At 31.4% G+C, this 22,073-nt stretch overlaps 1 protein-coding gene across 1 annotated transcript in view; it reads left to right on the forward strand.

The window, feature by feature from the left end:
- Positions 1-22,073, forward strand: part of LOC126978683 (glutamate receptor 1-like) — a 189,245-nt gene that overhangs the window by 39,308 nt on the left and 127,864 nt on the right. Inside the window, exon 2 of the mRNA XM_050827684.1 lies at positions 11,296-11,319. Coding sequence (XP_050683641.1) covers positions 11,296-11,319 — 24 coding nt within the window. The remainder of the gene's footprint in view (positions 1-11,295; positions 11,320-22,073) is intronic.

Genomic DNA, 22,073 nt, shown 5'->3' on the forward strand with positions numbered 1-22,073 from the left:
GCCATTTTTACCATGCGTTCAAACACAGCTATTATTGTATTGTAAGGAATTTGGTAAGCATAATAAGTACATATTTAGAGTATGTAATCGCATGTGATTTAATATATTCCTTTATTTGCTATTAATTCATACGTAAAATTTGATATTACTTGTACAATCTTTACGCCATTTACATCTCTTCTAGATAATATATATATATATATTTTTATGTATAATAATATTACTTATTGAGTTGGTTTAGCACAGATTACAAAGATTTAAATAAATAAATATGTCATTATGCAAAATGTAAACATTAAATAAAAAATTCAAATAATAACTACAATTTCAATTTATAATAAAAGCAAAAACAAATTTGTAATCTCTGCTGCGAACTATGTATCGTGAACAAGATCACTGAAAACCCAGCTTTCAGTGAGCTTGTTCACGACGATCGAAGTATCCTAACAGACATGTGTGTTGAGCCAGATGTGTGTTGGTAGTAAGAGATGCAATGTACAGAAGTCGTGGGAGACACATCACAGCACCAGCATCCTCAGCCGACGATGACTACGATCCTCAGTCATGAGGGAATGGCGGTAGAGATAGAGAATTAGAGGGTGTTGACATGAGGAAATAAAAAAACAAAAGGAACAAAGCAATGTAAGGTGGAGATCATCTTAATACTTGGTTTCATAATTAGCTGGTGTATGCGAATTACGATATGATGAACCAAATTATTATTTAAAAAAACTTACTATAAGCCTTACTTAGTACTTACCTGATTAGCTTGAGCTTATCTGATTCTAAGTGATGATCAATTAGCATCAGATATGCAACGCTGCTCATATTAGTTAAACTAGCAATGTAAAGGACCATTAACCACTATATCTTGAGATTATCTTCTGGATTCAAAGGACACCTTTCCACCTATTGATTTTGCGTCCCTTTTGTTGATGTGTGACATAGATACGGAATGTTATAATTGAAAAATTAAGTCTTTATGTATCAGAATTTTATACATAACTTAGAAAGGCAAGATTTTTTATAAATAGAAATTTTAGAAATACAAGATTGTGGTGGTTGCCTTCTAACGTCTGATTCTTTAAAACCTTCTAGACGTTGTGATTATTATAACGACCAGATACAAATATTGCTTGCCATGCGTATATAAGCCATATATGCCATATATAAGCTTGCCATGCTTATTACACGGTAGGATCTACTCCGCGATGTTTTCCTAATAATCATTTTGAAAGAAGAAAGAATAAGAGAGCTTACATGAAAAATTGCAAGAAAGTAGGTTCCAAGAACCATGTCAGCGACATGTTAACGGGGGTGCGTTGTCGAATATTTGCCACTGTGTGACAAGTATGTTTATATGTACGTATGTATTTACAAAATATATACCGTTAGTCCAATCTCAATCATAACAAGTCCAGAGATATACTGACGCAATTGCAGCTGTTATTTTACAAGTAATTGCAAGTAATTGTAAAACGTTGCTAGACTTCGGTTCTATAGTCTGGAACCCTCATTATACACGTGACATCAATCTAATTGAAAGACTTCAAAAAGTTTTAAAGTTTTAAACGTCATTCGAGTACAGAACCGGCTCTGGTAGTATATTATGCTGATTTACTTAATAAACATAAAATGTTACCCCTTCACCATTCACAGTTAGACTTGATGTTTCAGTATAAAATTATTAACTTTGTAATTGATTCCTTGTAGAAAAGATCAAACTCAAAGTCTCGACTAAATGTGTTTAGTCGGGACTTTGAGTTTGATCTTTTAATCTAATTTTGCTTCAAATTCTAATAATTTCATTCACCGCTGTTTGAAACTATACAATAATCAAATCTCTCACTTGGAACCCTTTACAACTAATAATAAGTACCTATAAAAAATCATTAATTAACAATTTGATTACAAAAGGCAAGTAAGATTTTTTTTTATTTATTTATTGTTTTCTTTTTGTATTTGCGTTGTGTTATTGTTAATTTCTCAATACTTCCCGAATATTTACATACCTATTAAGTATTAGAATAAGAAATTTTTTTGTACATGACTGTTTGCAGCTAAAAAACAAAATAAAATAAATGAGTGGAAATTGTTAATTTAAATAAAACAAAGGACATTTATTATTGCGACGTCAACTGAGCTAAGATTTATGTGTATTATCTCAAACTCAAAGACAGAGAGAATTTACAATTGAAATCGTGTGAAGTGGCTGAAAATGCAGCGATATTTACAAAAGGCTTACTTACTGAGTATGTTTGAATCCTTCCTTTGTGTTTTAGCCTCTTCCGTCTAATTAACATAGCCTCTTGAATGCAAAAGACTCTTGAAACTTAGTGATTATGGCTTTTAAAAGTAACGCTTGTTTTAAATCTCGTGCCATAGCTTTATAATAAACAAATATGCAGTTTGCTCTGTTTTGTGCTGTTATACGGCCGTTTTAAATAACATATTTATCCTTTGTTTAACTTACTAGAGGTAAGACAAATCTATCTTTTTAGGCTTACTTACATTTCAATAACCTATCGACATAAAACATTGTACTGTAACTATACTGGACAAAACTATGGATATATAAGATCTTGTCTTTAAACGGTATAACTAGAGATACGTTATTGAAAATGGCCATTTATCGATATTTTTACTCTTTATGAATGACAGACATGGTTAACGCTATATCTGTCAGCTACTAAATGCTTGTTAATTAAATCTATTAGAATAAAATATCGAATACTCAATAATAGAAGTAATGTTTTATTTGCAATCGTAAGTGTTATGATTTTTCAAATTCAATCAAAGTTGATTTGAAAATCTAATGATTGACTTTAGGTCTTTAATATTTAAGATGCAGGTTAGAGGAACCGCTCTTTAATGCATTAATGTAATCTAATTAATAGTCTTAGCTTTTGTAGTGAGATCTAGTCACCAGGGAGATCCAATCACCAGGGAGATCACGTTTCCCTTTGAATCGTAGATACCATAAATCCTGTTGCATTTTAATTGCTGCTGCAATTGCAATCGGCACCTCACTGCAAAATTTTCACGTTATTAAGAAACATTTAGATTATAAAAAAAATTTGGATCTTTAGTCAATATACAGCACTTTGAAAATACAGAATGTACTTTTTTGTGTTGTTGTTAAAAGTAAAAAGAGAGTGTAACTTTAAATTGAGAGGTTCCACGTATTACTACATATATATTACTACATATAATATCCATAGTCTCTCATCTTCCAAGATGTTCTTATAATAATTTAATCTAGAAGTTATACCTTCTTCTATGCAAATTCAAATCATAAACGACGAGATTGTGGAGTAATGAACACAACAATTAAACGAATTCATTTCATAATTTATAATTTATTATTAAAATAATTTTTAGTTAAATTTTTATTAAATAATTATTTTCAAATAATGACATGATTTCTATTATAATATTAATAATATTTGTTATAAATAAGATTAATTTGGGAATAATTTATGACAGTCAAGTTATAAACTTCACCCATTGAAGCCATACTCATCAAATTGCCATATAAAAGCCAAACTTCCAAATTAATCGCTCGGTGCGTACATGTCGTGACACGACTTTTGTTTTCAAATACATAAACATATTAATTATATTTATAGCTCATATCATGTTTACAGCCCAGGAGACTTAATGTTACCATATTAAGTTGTATAGTTTACACTTTTAGTTTATAAACTAACAACGGTCAACATTTTTAGTGAAATAATTTATCATACACGAGCTACAAGCCCATGACTTAGCCGCACAGTTATATAGTTTACATAGCAATCGGATTTCGATCACATTTTATTGCAATATTTTCGCGAAGTAAGCTATTAATACAATATCTAATCTGAAATTGTACATAAGATTCTGTTCTAAACAAAATAGCATCGGTGACGCTCCAGGGTGTACAGTTGATTCTCGCCACAGTAGCCCCGGTTCGATACTAGCTCGTCACGTACCAATGTGTATTCAGTTTTACAATAAATAATATTATAATACATTATAGTTATTCAACAACACTTAAATTATCAGGTCGGCACGCTTTTGTGATTCCTCTAGTGTTGCAATGTTGTCTATGGAGCGTGCTGATCATGTGTTGTATGAGTGCGTCATGGGATGTATGAGATAAAGTTTTATTGAAATATATTATGTATAAATAATATTATATGATAAGTTATTTGAATTGTCAAAAAAAAATAAACAGTTTTCTATATATCTTACAGTTATTTAGTTTTTTTCTGTTTATTCTTTATAACCAATTTAATAATTTTCATATTATAATTTTTGCTTATTTCTTATGAAGCAAGTGACTTAGATTCACTTGATAGAACATTTGACATTCCTCGAAGCCAACAATGAAAATATGATAATGGTATATTAATTCACTTTCTAGCGGAAACATTAAGTAACATCAGACGACTAACTGAATAAAAGTTATTTAATATCACGCGAAAAAAACTGGAATGAACAAAGTTTACACGTTATTGTGCTAAGTTTTTTTGTTCAGACATAATTCAACGGCGCAAAAACAGAGCTGCGTAGCGAGACGGACGACTGAAATATACGATATCAAGTATGAGTCTCCCGACAATGCGAAGAGCACTTTACGAGTTCAGCTCATAATTTACTTCGCTTTGTGATTTTTCACAGTATTTGGACCAACTTCGAATCCCAAATGCTGACCGAAAGGTTTTTATTACACTTTTGTAACACGTATACCTGCTTTTTGTAGCTTAGTTATGTTGGGGAATTATTTTTACTGTCTATTAGTCTATCAAGTCAATAAGCAGTTAATTAATTTAATAAAATTCCAAGAAGCATGCTATTAACATTAATAAATAATTTGATTATCATAAGGTATCACATTTTTATGATGTAAGTAGGCTTTTGTTATTAATGTAATTTTATCAAGAAAAAGCACACTATATATCACATGGTTAAAATAAATTAGCAAAAAACAACCGAATGAAAAAAACTATTCCAAAATAATATAATATGCATATTTGCGAATCCTCTACAACTTAATAAACAACTTTTAATTTTTAGAGATCTCGTAAGTAATATGAACTTAAAAAAAATTATTAGACAAACTAAAAGTCAATCAAATTATTACGACTATATAGGTAGTTACAATTATTGTTATACCTTATTGTAATTAGAAATCGGTGTCCTCCCGCCCCGGCCCTGCATAACCCTTATAACAAACTTAAAAAATAAAGTCTAAATTAGAATCTCCTCCTTTTTTGAAGTCGGTTAATAAGAATATTTTAATTTCATCATAATATTTACTTAACTATATATAAAATATATACATACCATAAGAAACCTTGAATTTTATAATTTTTAAATGTGCAGGAGCGGATGCTACGAAATGTAAAATAATCATATTTTTACATTCTGAGTTGGAGTTCTGATTCATTAAATATCGGAATAGACCTAGCCTAGAAACATTGAAGCTGACAAAACTAATTTACAAGAAAGTAACTTTTATTTATACAGCGGAATAGAGTACAGTTTTTTCATAAATCCATTAAAATGTACATTACTAATTATTTTGAAGCTAGACGACTATTCAACTTGATTTTCGAAATGCTTTTGACAGTTCAGACTATAAGAAAATTCGTGGAACATATCTATGGTGTTCACGAAAATTTATGTTGATGGTTCAAATAATAAAGAATAGCCAACCGCCCACAAAAAGTGGTTATTAATCATATTGCCTCAGAGTCCGTCTTTATTGCATCTGGTGTACCTCAGGGCTCTAATATCGGTTCTCTATCATATCTGTAGTTTATTAGGGACATTAATAAATGTTTTCATAACTTTAATTTCATGCTTCATGTTGATGAGCTTAAATTTTTCTTAGGTACCATTAATATAAAGTTTTAAGAGAATTGCATTGATCAAGAATATAGCAAAAAATAGCTACTTTTTCAAATTAGGAATTCAGTAATAATAACTATTCATATGCATTACATTTCTCTTTCTCAATCACCTCACTTAACTTACTAAAATTTTAGGTGATTTATGCTATTTTTGGGAATTTACGTGCGATTTTAAAGTACAATTAATATGGTTCACTACATGGTGCAATCCCATTAATGATATTAATATAAATTTACTCAGAAGCTTCAGTTTCATGTTTTTTTTTACAAAAAATAGACAATAGCTTTAGGTTGTTCAAATGTAACAATCATAATATATAGCGATTTCAAAACTAAATTTACCTGTTTTATCGATGTCAATGAATCCGTATCACATATTTTATTATTTAATCCTTTACTAAAAGAGTACGCGCGGTAATTTTTAAATGCTGTAAAGTCATGTAATTAAAAGCGTCTTTGTGTATATGGCTAATATATTAAGGTGTTCATTGTAGCCATATTGTCAGTTTACTGTTTTCGTTGTGTTTATTCACCGTATAGATACATAGCTCTTTGTTATACGTAGGTCCCACTAAAAGTTTTGCGTAACTAATAAAAAACAACATATAATAAAAAAAATTATGTTTATTGATTATAAAAATACTCTCCCTTATATTTTAAACATGTTTTCATGCGATCGAACCATTTCTTAAAACAGGAGGGCCACATGTCTGAAGGCATGTTTTCTACGTGCTGGTTGAACGGTATCACTGCCTCTTCGGAATTGGTAAAAGTGAAACCTCTCATCAAATCTTCAATTTTGGGGAAAATAGAGAAATCACAGGGTGCTATGTGCAGGATGGGTGACGAGTTGTACTTTTTCGGATGCTAAAAATTAATTAATTTTATAGGCCGTGTATGAAGAAGCGTTGTCATCATCGCTCTAAAATCATCTCAACTTAAATCTATTTTCGTTGCGTACGTAAAACTTTGATGTGTGATAAAACAATTGACAAATGATTTCCCGACAATTTGTTTTTTTTTTGAGTAAGAATATAGCAAAGTTTCAAATTATAGAACATTGAATGAATTTGAATCAGATGTTTTATCTAGTGCGTCTTACGGCGATAGCTGTGTATATCGGGATCGTTCAGTGTTTGCGAAGAATCGTGCAAAGTATTAATAGTTGTCTTATCTTTAACTTCTGACATTCACAATAAAGGTGTATGGTCGGGTATAGAACCTGTCATGAGCCATAACTTTCAGGATACCTCTTCGTACTCCAATCCCATTACAGCGACACCTCCGTGCAGGTGTTATAGTGTTTATAAAATATGAAATTCAAATAAAAAATTTATAATTAAGATTGCTTTTAACTTTGAACTCGATTCATATATTGGATTAAAACAGCCAAAAATGTCTCTCTCTCAATACTCTATTTGACTGAGAAGAGGGGCCGTTGAGTTTCTTGTATGTTCTTCTCACGAGCTCTACTTTCTCCGAAAAAAGGGTAGAGTCAGTAATTTAAAAGAAATATTTATAGTGACAATTCAAAAGCGCCTAGTTACATAAAGTTTACTTGACTTTGACTCTGAGATTAACAATAGAAGATTCAAACAATTTCCATGTTTATATTCCCGCTTGAAATTTTATAATTTTATTAACAGCATAGATAAATTTACGAACCACTTGAAAACGGGTAAAACTATGGTGGCGTTTGATAGTTGACATCAAACAGAGTACATGTTGAACTTTGTATTAGTTTGACAAATTCTAGCTCTAACGATTTTCGGATCAACGTGAACACGATGCGGGACACATCGAATTAATTGAACTTTTAGAAAAGTTTCCGACACTCGTTTTGTTGATTACAGAATACAGACAGACAGGATGAGGTTGGAGTTTTCTATACACGAAGTTCCGTCTTTTATAATAAAACTTTAGATAATTTATACATCTAGAAAGAGCCTCTTGCTGCTAGACAACCGATCTGTCACAAAGAGACAAGTTAGTGTGCGTGCATTGCTCAAAATAGAGGGTAACTGTCAACCTTATTTTTTTTGACGTTTTTACAGGTCTAGGTTCTAGACGTATAAATAATCTAAGAGTAAAACTTACCAAAAATATTTTGCAAGTATTTTTCAGAAAAAATATAACTCAAGTTTGTTGTATACGATCTTTGTGATTTAAGACGGACTAAATTTCTGAAAAATTTTGATGCTTGTAATTTGAATTAATTTTTATACTTAATATTTGTTCTCTAGTCAAGAAGACTTTCAGTGTATTAAGAGTGTGAAAGTATGTATTTCAAGTCACTAATTCAACGGATTTGCAGTTATTAATACAAATGATGTAATCTATCTAGAGCCTTTTATTTAAATGATGATGAATAAAAGAACAACTATACTATATCATGTTTGTGGTAGGGTTGTCTATAAAATATTAGGTTACTATATGTCTTACACCAAAGATTAGGGCTTAGTCAGAATGAAACAAAACAAATATAAATAAAGCAACCAAACATAGCCAAGAGCTTGTGAGGCATTGACCCTTAATGATGTGTCGAAGTCGTTTGTACCCTTTATTATTTATTTTAATAAGAAATTAAAATCAATAGTTATTAATTGGAATAATCATTCTAGACACAACATATAAGATCTAATAAAATAGCATAAAACCTAGTGTCATACATGGACAAAATTTAACACTGTTTTGCTTGTGAGTAGTCTATTTGAGTCAGTTAAATTGCCATTTGAGCACTTCTTGATTTGAATTGTTGAGTGTACTACAACCAATACTAGTCACTTTTTTAGTCACAGCCTTTAATCCTTTGAATTTCACCAATACAAAACAATTGTTGACACGATGACAAAGCGACACATGTTATATAGGTGTCGAGCTTAGTTCAGAACTGGAAAACTGTACACTGTTGGTCGATGGTATTTGTTTATTTAGACCCTTTTTTTTCGAAAGTTTTATAAACTGAAGTTTGATTGATTTGATTCATGCATTTACATATTTAGATATACAACTTAAATTTAACCTTTTTAAATACATTCGATTTAGCCTTAGGCTTATGAATAGTTTAATTTTACCTTATTTTCTGGGTGAAGAAATACTAAGTAAGTGTACATAAGCAACTTTCTTATAATCTGTGTTAAGGGGAAAACGCTATGTTCTTGTGTTCATTCACACTAAGTGTATGTTTCTTTCACTGTTCACACACAATCGTTTAGTGTTTCTCTTCACTCAATTCTCAGAATACAGTCTCCTGGACAGCCTCGGCTTTTACATGGTGGTGAAGTCTTTGCTCATAAACCTCTACAAATTTTATTTTATTCTTTCCAGTAAGCATAAAGATTAAAACTTTGTAGAGACTACCAAGTTATCGTGCACGTGCAAGTACAGCCAAGGGCTCAGTAAGTCCCTTACTTATAGTAAAAATTCTCAGCGTTGTACGCGTGTTAAATTTTTTCGCAAAATAAAAACAGCCAAATTACAATGGAGGTCAATGGCACAAGTCTCTCAAAAGTTTAAAGTGACGAGATAAGCAAAATTTCCACCTGATGGCTAGAAAAACACACTGCCCCGTACAATACAGCACCGCACAGGATTCTTAAAAAAGACTTAATAAGTAATCATAAATAGTAAAACGGACATAATTCAAAGACTTGAGTTTTCAATATTTCAACGCTGATTCTGTAATCACATCCATAATCCAACTGCTTATAGTAATTATCTAGTCTTCATCTTCACGTGCCTCTCGATTGCTAGAGTGCAGCAGTTAGTTTTTTAAACTTCTCATTGTCCATGGCTAGAAGCAATAGTTCTTGTACTGTCTTGATGCCAGCAAATTTTGATTACCCATGTTTTATCAAAACTTGTGCTCTGCTTTACTGTTTAGCTGTTTTCTTAATTAAAAGTACCTTTTTATTAGTCTAAGAATAACTATTCAAATATTTATGAGATGTAACTAAATCAAACTGAAATAGATATCCCCTCTAGGTCCTAGCTTATCATAATAAAGGCCTGATCTGGGTTATCATAATAGATTGCCTGACTGAGTCAGACACTAACTTAGCTTAGTTATTAAGATGATGAAGTGTCCTTAGTTTCTGATAGAGTGACTAAATTGAGTACTTAAATCTTTTAATAATTTGTTGCATTTCTAAAGTCAATATCTTACTGTTCCGTAGATGAAAAAAAGCTCAAATAACAAAATTTTAAATTATAGACAAATCAAAACAAATACATATTAATGTGGAATTAAAAAGTGAAATCGTGGTAACAATAATTGTAATTCATGATACTTGCTAATGAGCAACAACTTATTAATGTAATACAGAGGCCCCTTATATTATTTACGAACGGTAGTAAAATAAAAATTATTTCGTTGTCTTTAGTAATGGTACTTTATTACTAAATGACAATCCCTTGTCAAATGTGAGGTTTTTTTTCTTTCTTTATGAAAATAAGGGACGAGACGAGCAGGACGTTCAGCTGATGGTAATTGATACGCCTTACCCATTACAATGCAGTGCCGCTCAGGATTCTTGAAAAACCCAAAAATTCTGAGTAACACCATAATTGCGCTCGTCACCTAAAGACATAAGATGTTAAATCTCATTTGCCCAGTAATTTCACTAGCTATGGCGCCCTCCAGACCAAAACACAGTAATGTTTACACATTATTGCTTCACCGCAGAAATAGGCGCCGTTGTGGTACCCATAATCTAGCCGGAATTTTACTTGTTTTATTTTATAAATATCCAAATCCTTGTAATCCTCCAATATTAATAATAAGAAATTAAATTATAATTTTGGGATTGTATTATAGATACTGCGGAATTATATCACTTTATAACTTTCATATTAGCCACGAGGTATACCACTTAGGTACATTTAAGCATACTATGATAAAAATTCTAACATAATAAATAAAATACAAGTCATGAAATTTACTCATACTTTGTAATTGTTTACCAGACACGGCACTCTCAAAAGACCCTGTTAAATTTCTGTTCTGACATACCACAAATCATCTAAGTAGGAAGTGGCACTTGACAGCGGTCACTAGAACAGAACATTCAGGTATACAGGTAACTTGCATAATGTATGATCTTTGCCAGATGTACTCAGCCTAATTAATAGTTACGACGCCTCATTGCCCTGTTAATCATCCCGTGGCTGTTTAATGAGACACGCTGCAAGCCGCACTCACATGTTATTCGTGATATAGACCGCTGTAATTACTTAACTGGTGGCGAATTTATTAGCACTGTATTTATAAAAATCACTCATATTAATTTTTAAATTAAAACTTCATATTTGCTTGTAACACGTTGATGGTTTGAATATTTTCTTGTTAATATTACCAATAATACTTTATAATAACTATTTGTTTGTTTTGTTCCAGTGCAAAAGAGCTACTTTACTTTGGGTAAGAATTTGCTTACTTATTTAATTAATGTATAATTATTTAATAAGGCTTCTTAGGATTCCTTTGTTATGATAGCGTATTGATAGTAATAAATTGCTTGCTTATCGTATACTTATTCATTGCGAGCAAATTTTTGGAACGAATTTTCTTAAGGGACAAAGCGGAGGGGTACCATAACCGGGACAAAACTTCCGGAACGTAAGGTAATTATTATTTATATATAAATAATTGACGAGTAACAATTATTGACATTTGACACATTTCTAATTAATTACACTGATTGTTTATTTTATTTATTTAGAGCATTGGTAACAAGGCCAAACCAAACCAAACTACAATAAACGAATACTTAAATCATATTTAAATAAATTTATCAATTTACAAGTTTATTAGACAACAGTGATTAATAATTAGTAGCGGTAAGCAAAATATTAGGGGAGTGGTTTTTTCTTACACAGAGGACATAAATGGCTTGATAGAAATGTGTTATTTAATACTCGGCTATTTAAACAAAAGTCTCAAAAATAGATGCTCTCGACTATCAAAAAAGCTAGCTGAACTGTTAAATTCTCCCTCCCACCCCAGCTCCCTTTAACTACTCGTAATACATATATCTCTAATTCCAATAGTTGATTTTATACTTTATATATTTTAGGTCTTATATTTTGTTTTACTTCCTTTCTAAAATGAACATTTTACAGTGAAATGTAAACGGATATTTTAAAAGAATAGAAAATATTAAACTACTTGTCAAAGAATTAAATCCTACCTGCATTTGTCCAAGAAACTCATTTTTCAAAAAAATATTGGCTTCTCTTAAAGGTTATGAAAGTTTCAATAAAAATCGCAACTATGGAAATATAGCTAGCTATAGATAGCTAGCTGTGGAGTTTCTATTCACATTAAACCTCACATATTACCGGAAGAGGTGATGATCGTCAGCGATTAAGAAGCCCTTGCAGTTACAGTCAAATATCCATTTCCACTGACGCTGTGCAATATTTATCTTCCAAATAGTGTCCCACTCAATACAGATAGTCTTATTGATCTAATGAAACAGCTACCAAAACCATTCGTCTTACTTGGCGATTTTAATAGTCATAATTTCTATTGAGGGTCAGAAAAATGCGATCCTAGAGTTAGGTTGTTGGCTGAATGGTTGAATGATAATAATGACATACTGCTTCTTTATACTGGTCAACTAACGCATTTTAAAATAATACAGGATAAATAATAGCATAATTGACCTAACCTTGGCTTCACAAATTATTGTTCCCTATTTTGAATGGAATGCCCTGGAAGATCTTTATGATAGCGACCACTATCCGATTGTAATAATAACTTTAGGAGATGATAATAACTCACATGAAATAAATATCCCCAAAAAATGGAAACTTAACATGGCTAATTGGTCACTGTTTAAGAAGAAATAAATAAAAACATGCATCATCTATCTAATCTAAACTCAAACAAATATACATCTATTGACGAAATCAATTGCAAATTTAATAAGTTAATTTTAAATGCAGCTAATTTATCTGTACCAAAATCCACAGGTGTATTAAACGAAAAACATTTGCCCTGGTGGAATTATGACTGTAAAAATACTAGTAAAGAAACAAAAAATGCTTTAGAAAATATAAAAAAAATGCACTTAATGATACAGACTCTAAATAAAAAATTGAATATTTGAAAAAAAGAGCTTATTGTAAGAGGCTTTTCAAGGAAAGTAGAACTAAAAATTGGCAAAGTTGGGTTTCATCTATCAATAACTTTACTCCTGTTAATGAAATTTGGAGACGGATAAATACTTTAAAACATAATATATCTAGTTTCGGCACAATAGCTCTTAAAAATAATGCTAATGTACTTACAGCAAATACAGTTGATACAACAAATATCTTGGCTAAAAATTTTGCATCCAGCTTTAGTTCATGTAATAATGAAAAAGACTTCATAGAATACAAATCTAACGAAGAATGGTCTATAAATTTTGAAACCAGTGATAATTCAAATCTTATAAATTCAAATATATAAATATATGAATTGGAATTAACACTATCCGAAATTGGGAACTCAAGCACCGGGACCTGATAACATCCCAAATACATTTATAAAACATCTTCCCGGTAACGCTCTTAACTATTTATTACAGATATATAATTACATTTGGTACAATCAAGTATTTCCAAATTCTTGGAAAAAAGCCCTAGTCATTCTTATCCTTAAACCAGGTAAACTCTCTCATTTAGCATCCATTTATAGACCTATTTCATTGACATGCAACCTATGTAAAATTTTAGAAAACATTATAAGTAAAAGAATGAGATGGTATCTAGAAGAAAATAAATAATTATTAAACTTCCAATTCCGGTCAACTATAGACGTCTGGTCTTGTCGAGCCTAGTGAGTGAAGTTATAAATGCATTCGGGAATAAACATTATGTCGTTGCAGTAGCACTTGTCATTGAGAAAGCCTATGAAATGGTATGGAAATACCGAGTACTTAAGAAACTACAACAGTTTAATTTAAAAGGCAATATTTTAGCTTTCATAATAAACTTTCTTTCAGAACGATCTATCACAGTTCTTACTGTGACTCTTGTACAGGATACTCTTTCGGTCCATACACATTGAAAATAGCCTCCCTCAAGGCTCTGTATTAAGTGTCATTCTGTTTTTAATAGTTATCAACGATGTTCTTAGTGTAATTGAAAAACCCGTCAAAGGTTTTTTATTTGCGGATGATTTAACAATAATATGTACCGGAAAGATATTGGCTCCTAGTCTTAACCTCATACAAAATACACTAAATGAACTTGAAAAGTGGTTAAAAACAACAGGATTTAAATTTTCTAAAGCTAAAAGTCAAAACATGATATTTTCAAATAAAAGAAATAAAAGTAAACATAGAAATTTAACATTAAATGGACAAGTTATTAAAGAAGTCAATAAACTAAAAATTCTGGGTTTGATATTTGATCAAAAGTTGACCTGGAACCCACATAAAATACTTTAAAATCAGAGTGTTATAAGAGATTAAATGTAATAAAAGTTTTGTCGTCCGTTAATTGGGGTTCAGATAGAAAATGCCTTATAGATACCTTACCTATAATGCATTAATTAGTCAAAAAATTGACAATGGGTCAGTAGTATACGATTCAGCTAAACCAAGAGTATTAAATGCCTTAGAATCCGTTCAAAATACTTCACTAAGGTTAATCGGAGCGTTCAGAACTAGCCCTGTAAATAGTATCCTAGCAGAAGCAGCAGCGATGCCACTTAATTATAGAAGAAAAGAAATTTGCCCTTACTTATGCAATGAATATTAACTCACAGCACAACAATCCCATGTATACATACTTAACTAAATCATCTGCTACTGATTATAAATTTGAAACTAGCTAAAACATACCTATACCATTAAGAATAAGAGTTAATAAATATTTTAAGGAAGTTAATTTTGAACCCTAGCCGTTTTCCCTAAGAAATTACCACATTTCAGTTCCTGGGAACATTTTGATATAAAAAATGATATCCCAAATTACATATATAAAAGTTTATTTCATGAATTTAATAACAAACACAAAGATAACAAGAAATACTTTATAGATGGATCAGTAATCAAGGGTGCGCAGTTATCTGCGGTAACAAAAGTTACAGGTACAGATCGGTAGATTTAAGTTCAGTCTTTAGCTGTGAAACTATTGCTATACTTAAAGTTTTAAAACTAATTAAAACTGATTCTGATAATACAAAGAGTGTAATATACAATGACTCCAAATCTTGTTTGGAAGCACTCCTTAATAATAAGAACATTAATCCTATAATAGTAGCAATCAAAGAAATTATAGTTCAGTTAATAAGAAATAAAATTAGATTTGAAATGGCATGGAATGAAATAGCCGATAAAGAGGCTAAGGAAGCAGCGTTTAGTAATGTAATAAATAATAATGTGCCTTATAATTTAGCTGATGTAAAAAAATATATAAAATATAAAATAAAAGAACATTGGAACTCTCATTGGGAGATAAATCATTGCACAAAATTATTTAAAATAACGACAATCAGTTTTTGAAAGGTGATTAAAAGTTGCAGAAGAGATCTAGTTCATATTACACGGTTGCGTATAAGTCACACTAATAAAACCCGCCGATGTAGGGAGGATTTAAGTGTATCACACCTACTAGGAGATTATCAGTCATACCGGTCAGAAAAATCATTATGTAAACTTCCCGACAACCTAAAAGATTGTTTAGATCAAGATAGTTGGTGTAAAACTGTAAAATTTCTTAAGTTAATTAAAATTTACAACAATGTATAAAGTTAGCTGTAGTCGTTGATGACCTTTGTTGTTATACTCGAAAAGCGTTAAAATAAATTAATTAAAAAAAAAACGCATTAAAATGAAAAATAATCATACTAACTGTCGCAAAAGTTTTATCTATATTTTGGAAATCAAACCAAAGAGTGACATTGTGACTAGTAAGATTTTATTTTGTTTTCACAATTTTTTTTTTAAGTTTCAGTGTATGTAAAATGTGTGGTAAAATCTTACAACTGAAATTTAAATTTGATAACCTCAACTGAATGAGATGCAATTTTAATAATTTTTCCTTAGATTTGTTACCTATAGTAATTAATTATGAAAACATTTGTTTTAACTGCCTACTAAAGATTAATATATGACCCATGACCCATGACACTGCAGCCTGCATAGTCATGGTCATACAAGTAAGTTTCAGCCAGTTTGATATTCATATTCCCTTTTAATAAGTACATATATTATGAAAAATAATTCTCTTTATTAAGGTGAGGAGGTCTATACAACGTGACACAAATACCTGAATATTCGGTATTTCGGATATTCCAATAATAATAACATAGTATCCCGAGTGAAGCCGTAGGAATTTCTAACACAACATTTTGAAACCAACATTCTCACGTTACACGTCGGGATTCAGCACTATAATCAATTCCAGTGTGTAACCAAATTTTATACTCAATATCAATATAATATACGTGCTAATTTTTTTCATAAAATAGTATGGTTTGTGCTCTAACTTCTACCTAAAATGTGTCAACATCAAAAATAAGATTTTGTTTATTTATTTAGTTAGTTTATATATATAGTTCATTTTATTGTTGAATAGACCGACGACTATGACCGATTGAGAAAATTACTTGGCAGTCTGTTTTTAATTAATATTACTTTTTGTTTACTAATCAAAGTGCATCGAAGCTAATACGGCAGTTTGGTTGGACATGTAGAATGTTTCTTGGAATGAACTTAAAAAATACAGGTTGTGGAATAACATCTAGTTTAGAATAACATCCGGCGAGTCGTGTAAAGGTCAAATTGTTCATGCTGATACCGGGGTCGCCATACCAGAGAGATGAGAGCAATACTTCGTATGTGACAAACATGACAGGTTGCTGATTGTCTATGACGTGAGTGTCTGATAGGCACTAACACCTGATCCGGCAATGGTCAGACGTCCCAAGAGGTTCCTTGACAGAGAGACCTGGTAACTGTCAGGTTGTGTAGTCACCTGAAAATCCAATAAACGTGCCTAGGCATTTTAGGGACCTGCGCGGGCTACTAAACCAAAAAAGATAGGCTAAACGAAAATTTATAAATGCACATATCACTCATCGTAATCTATGGTAAGTTCAAGCAATTCAGCATTATGCGCATTGGAGTAATACTGGACTACGACTACATTATTATTTCAAATATGATGTGGGCAAGTACGACGTCAATTGCCAATTAAATGCAGTCCATGAGACGAATGCAGTCCTGAAAATCTATAGCAGCTTAAGGTTCAAAATACCCGAGATGAGAGGTGTTATACACATACCGGTATGAGGCAAAATATATGCTGGATTTTATACCCGGGTTATGTTGTAGACGTTGTCCTGCTCCTTCGAGATCTGTCCATCTTCATCTCAAGGTCAATGGCATTTAGTTTTGAATAGTTTCACCTAATGTCTCACAAAATCTACGTTTAGGGTGGAGTGGGGTACTACAGCATTATTGCCTCCTCTGTGCCCAACGATAAGGTGAAGCGAATACCATAAGTATTAGATTTCAATAGTTCATCTAGGAGACTTAAGTGCTACTAGAATCTTATTCAAACGAGCTTTTGATTGTAAAGGATTACACATCCACACAAACAAGAGTGTCCCTCTTTTTAAATGTTACCTTTTGATTGATACATTCATAGTTTGTACGTGATTTTCCACGTCAACACATAGATAATAAAAGCATGCCAAAGCGTTATATAAATTAACGTACTTTTTCAATTACGTTTTTCAACATCAGAATCTGGTCGGTTGTACTTTTTCTGGACTTGTTTGGGATGTAGGTGGTAGAAGTATAACTTAAAAGTTAAATACAGTAGAATTACATAGGTTTAGACGACTATATTATAGCAACTTAAGTTATTGTTTTCAAATATAAATGGTATACAAATAGTAATATTTATATTATTAGAAGTGATGAGAGGTGTAAGGATAAGCTGAACCTTAATATGCTTATAAAAATAGATTAGAGCTTATTTTATATTGGACAACATAAATTTTTACCACAAGTTTGACCGACAGCGTTTTAAAATAATATTAATGGTAATCCAATGTTATTATAATTGTTTTTTGAAAAAGTTACATTTTACACATTAATATTTATTTTTAATAATATATGGATGCAGTTATTATATCGACGTCTGCCACCAACAGAAGTCGTCAGCAGTGTGAGTTGGGCTCAATGTAAACACACCCTAGCCTCGAAGGCTTTATTACCCGCAATGAGCAGGACTGAATGTAAACGAGAGAGAGATAAGGTTCAAAGAAGGACTCGTAATATTGAAAGCGAAATTAAAACATTGAGAAATGAACTAAATGAAATTTATTTAAATGGTGATCCATAGAAAAAAATCGACAAAACTAATCCGTGGATAGTAGTACTTAAAATAGATGGATAACGTAATAAGTAATTATTTCATATATTAAGTATTTCTTGTAAGTAGAGAAAATGATAAAATGTGGCAGCCGAATCAAACCAGCTGTTTAAATCAATCTTTGCAATAAATATTGCAACAGACTGTTGTAAATTGCACAAAAATATATTTCCTTATTCGTAGGTTAAAAGTGATTTTATATTTGGTTCCTGTTGAACATCGCGTCGATTCAACAACGCCCGAGGCTATGTTAAACATTATTTGATAATAACATTTATGTGGACTTGTTAAGTTAGGTTATCCTAAGCGTGGCTGTGGTTTGAAGATTTCACAAATTGCATGCTTCGATAAAATAAATTGATTTGGAATAAAACGCTTACAACTATATTCGATTTTTGAGTTAAATTCGAACCTCTTTTAGGTGGTCTTAATCCAAATTTTATTACATCTAATGAAAAATAAATATTATTTGAATCAACATGATTTTAAAATTATGTACTTATAACTTTTAGATACCAAAACAGTTTTGTTTTTTGAAAAGTTATACATCTCATTTCACTTCTGGGATTAAATATACAAAATACCACTACGAAGTCATACAAAGATTTTCGGTTGTTCCTATTGGCTCAGTTGATAGAGCGCTGGAACATTACCAAAAATTATGGTACATTTAATATGTATTTAGTTGTTAAATAATACATTTTCTGATTTGGCTTTCGTAACATATGTTATCCTGTTTTTAATTTAACATTGATATCTCGTGTGAAAAACTTAGCGAGTGAAAAATATTAAATAAGAGTAAGATCACAAAATAACGATTTTGAGAAAGATTTTCTGCCCGTCTTTATTTCTTTTATATAGCTAAGCAACCATTTTCATAGGTAGATTAATTATAATTGCGAGCATATAGTAGATTGTTATATTTAAATATAGATATCAGATATCTAAACAAAGTGTGCGTCACTTTAAAATATTAGCAATTTGAAATTATGTGACATTTGTTTATGTGATTATTCAAGTGGTCAACAATGATCAAATATGATCCTATCAAGCGAGAGAAAGTAAGAAGTTGAAAAAGTGTTGCCTTTAAAAAAATTAAAATTAAAACAAAGTCATATTTAAACCTATTAGCAAAATTTCATGAAAGTGCGACTTATATAACTCTCGTTCCTTTCTCGGGTTCCATAAGAGAGAAATTTAGGCCCTTAACTAGTCGCTTTGACTTATACGGAACGGTTTGTTTTCCTCAGAGAATGCGAGGATAAGTCAAATACAGCAACCACAACCATCTACAAGTACAGCGAGTTTAATCGTCGTCTTTCGTCAAGACAGTTTTAAGTACCGCTATATGACAAAGCTGTGACTGTAATTGTGGCACAAAGCGAATACAATTTACCAGTGGGAGGCTCCTTTTCACAAGATGCCGGCTAGAATATTGGTACCGCAACGGCGCATATTTCTGCCGTGAAGCAGTAATCTGCAAACATTACTGTGTTTCAGTCTGAAGGGCGCCATTGCTACTGAAATTATTGGACAAATAAGACTTAACGTCTAAATGTCTCAAGGTGACGAGCGCAGTTGTAGCTAGCGAGCGATACTACATTGTGCAGGGCAGGGCGTATCAATTACCATCAGCTCAACGTCCTTCTCATCTCATCCCTTCAAAAAAAAAAACAATACAACTTAATAATTACACATTGGGGTGATATTGAAAAGGGAAAAATCAAATTTATTTACGTAAGTATTAAATTGTAACTTGATAGTAATTACGCTCTCCACTTAATTAAGTACAGATATTTCCAAGCGGGAGTCAATACAGCTACCCTTTCTTGATACGAAGATTTTTAACGAACACGATGAAGAAAATATAAAATGAATTTTGATTAAATAAAGTATCTAGATTAATAATAGAAAAACTGCGTTGTTGCAATAACAACAGTATAATACGGTGTAGTGTATAACGTGCTTGGTTAGGGTTTCAATTTTCATCAGTGTCTGTCGACACCAAAATGGATTTTCCTCATGGAAACATAACTCTCGGCAAAGTTTATGCTGTTTGAGCATTTTACCGGTGGTAGGGACTTTTATTAAATTCCAACTGGGGTATTAACAAGTGACCCTTGCGCGATTGTCAGTTTGCGAGTGCTTGATTTTGTTTTTATATCAGTTGGTTGGCTAAATATTTCATTGCTTATTATGATAATATTTGCTTCTGGATTATGGTTCTTTTGAAACAAAAGGATCTCATATTTATTATTTTGTCTATCCATAATATTATATGTATTCTTAAGATGGCGAGAAGGTTTTATATTACAATTAACATACAATACATACGTCTATAGTTCGTTGAAGGCATATATTAAGATTTGAAATCGACCCAATCAAATAATACGACCATTTTATTAAGTTTTATAATCTAAAAAAAAAATTAGGTATCTTCCATAGACATGAAATTTGGCTACCTGCCAAGAAGTAATGGAAATTAATCAAATATCTCCATGTGTTGATGTATCTCGAATTAATAATTTAAGTATTAGCTAAAAGCTAGGTAAAGCACCTTGAGTAGTTTTTTCAGTATTTTTTTATGAAAATATAGGACGAGACGAGCAGTACTATCAGCTGATGGTAATTGATACGCCCTCCTTATTACAATGCAGTGCTGCTCAGGATTCTTGTAAAACCTAAAAATTCTCAGCGGCACTACAACTGCACACGTCACCTTAAGACGTAAGATGTTAAATCTTATTTGCCCAGTAATTTCACTAGCTAAGGTGCCCTTCAGACCGAAACACAGTAATGCTTACATAATACTGCTTCACGGCAAAAACAGGTGCCGTTGTGGTCCCCATAATCTAGCCGGCATCCTGTGCAAAGGAGCCACCCACTGGTAAAAAGTTGAAATGCCTACTGCAATGTAACAAAGACTTGCATATTTAAAAATAATAATAATTAATATATTAGTAATTTAATATATTGTCGTGAATTATTGATCAGTTAAAAATTATATTCGCAATTTCTGTGCTTATTTGAACTCTACAAACCTTCGCTATCTCTACTATTGCTAGACCAATTAGGTAGCACAGAAACCACAATCGTGATATTTGAATATCAAGTATAGCCGCCAGTGCTTGACGACGATTTCTAAACTACGCCAGACCAAACAAATGCTTTTCCCTTTAAAATTTCTATCACTGAACTCTCAGTGCTTAAAAGAATTTCGATCCAATATTTAGCTTCCTGCTCTATACGATCAAATATATTCGTGTAATAGGAGGACAAGCTATTATTTTTCAAACTTTAGCTGTTCTCTGAGAAACGTAAAGTGCTCAAAGCCACAAAAGAAGTTTTCACCTCAAAAATATTTAAGTTTGAGGCATCAGTTTTCTTTATTCGGATTAAAATGTTTTTTATTGACAATTATTGGAAAATATTTATCATAGTCATATTCTATAATATGTATTCATATAAAATGCATTTTGTATGAATAGTACCACAGTTGTATTAAGAAAGAATATAAGGATTATATTTACACCTAGGTAAAGTGGGTATATTATATTGTGAAATTTTTCACTGGCTTCCAGACATTAGACTTAAGTTTATGAAAATAAATGGCCGGTCTTGTCTTGGTTGACTCGAGCTATGACTGAAATAAACTGTTGCACTTCAGTTTTACGTGTAACATTTTACTTTATTTTATAGTACCTATCTCAAAGGTACTTATAAATTGTGACTGCAAATATTTCCATTAATGTTTGGGCATTATCAGCCTTACGAATAAACTTGGTATAAATTTAT

Source organism: Leptidea sinapis, chromosome Z (assembly GCF_905404315.1).
Source record: "Leptidea sinapis chromosome Z, ilLepSina1.1, whole genome shotgun sequence".
NCBI classification, from domain to species: domain Eukaryota; kingdom Metazoa; phylum Arthropoda; class Insecta; order Lepidoptera; family Pieridae; genus Leptidea; species Leptidea sinapis.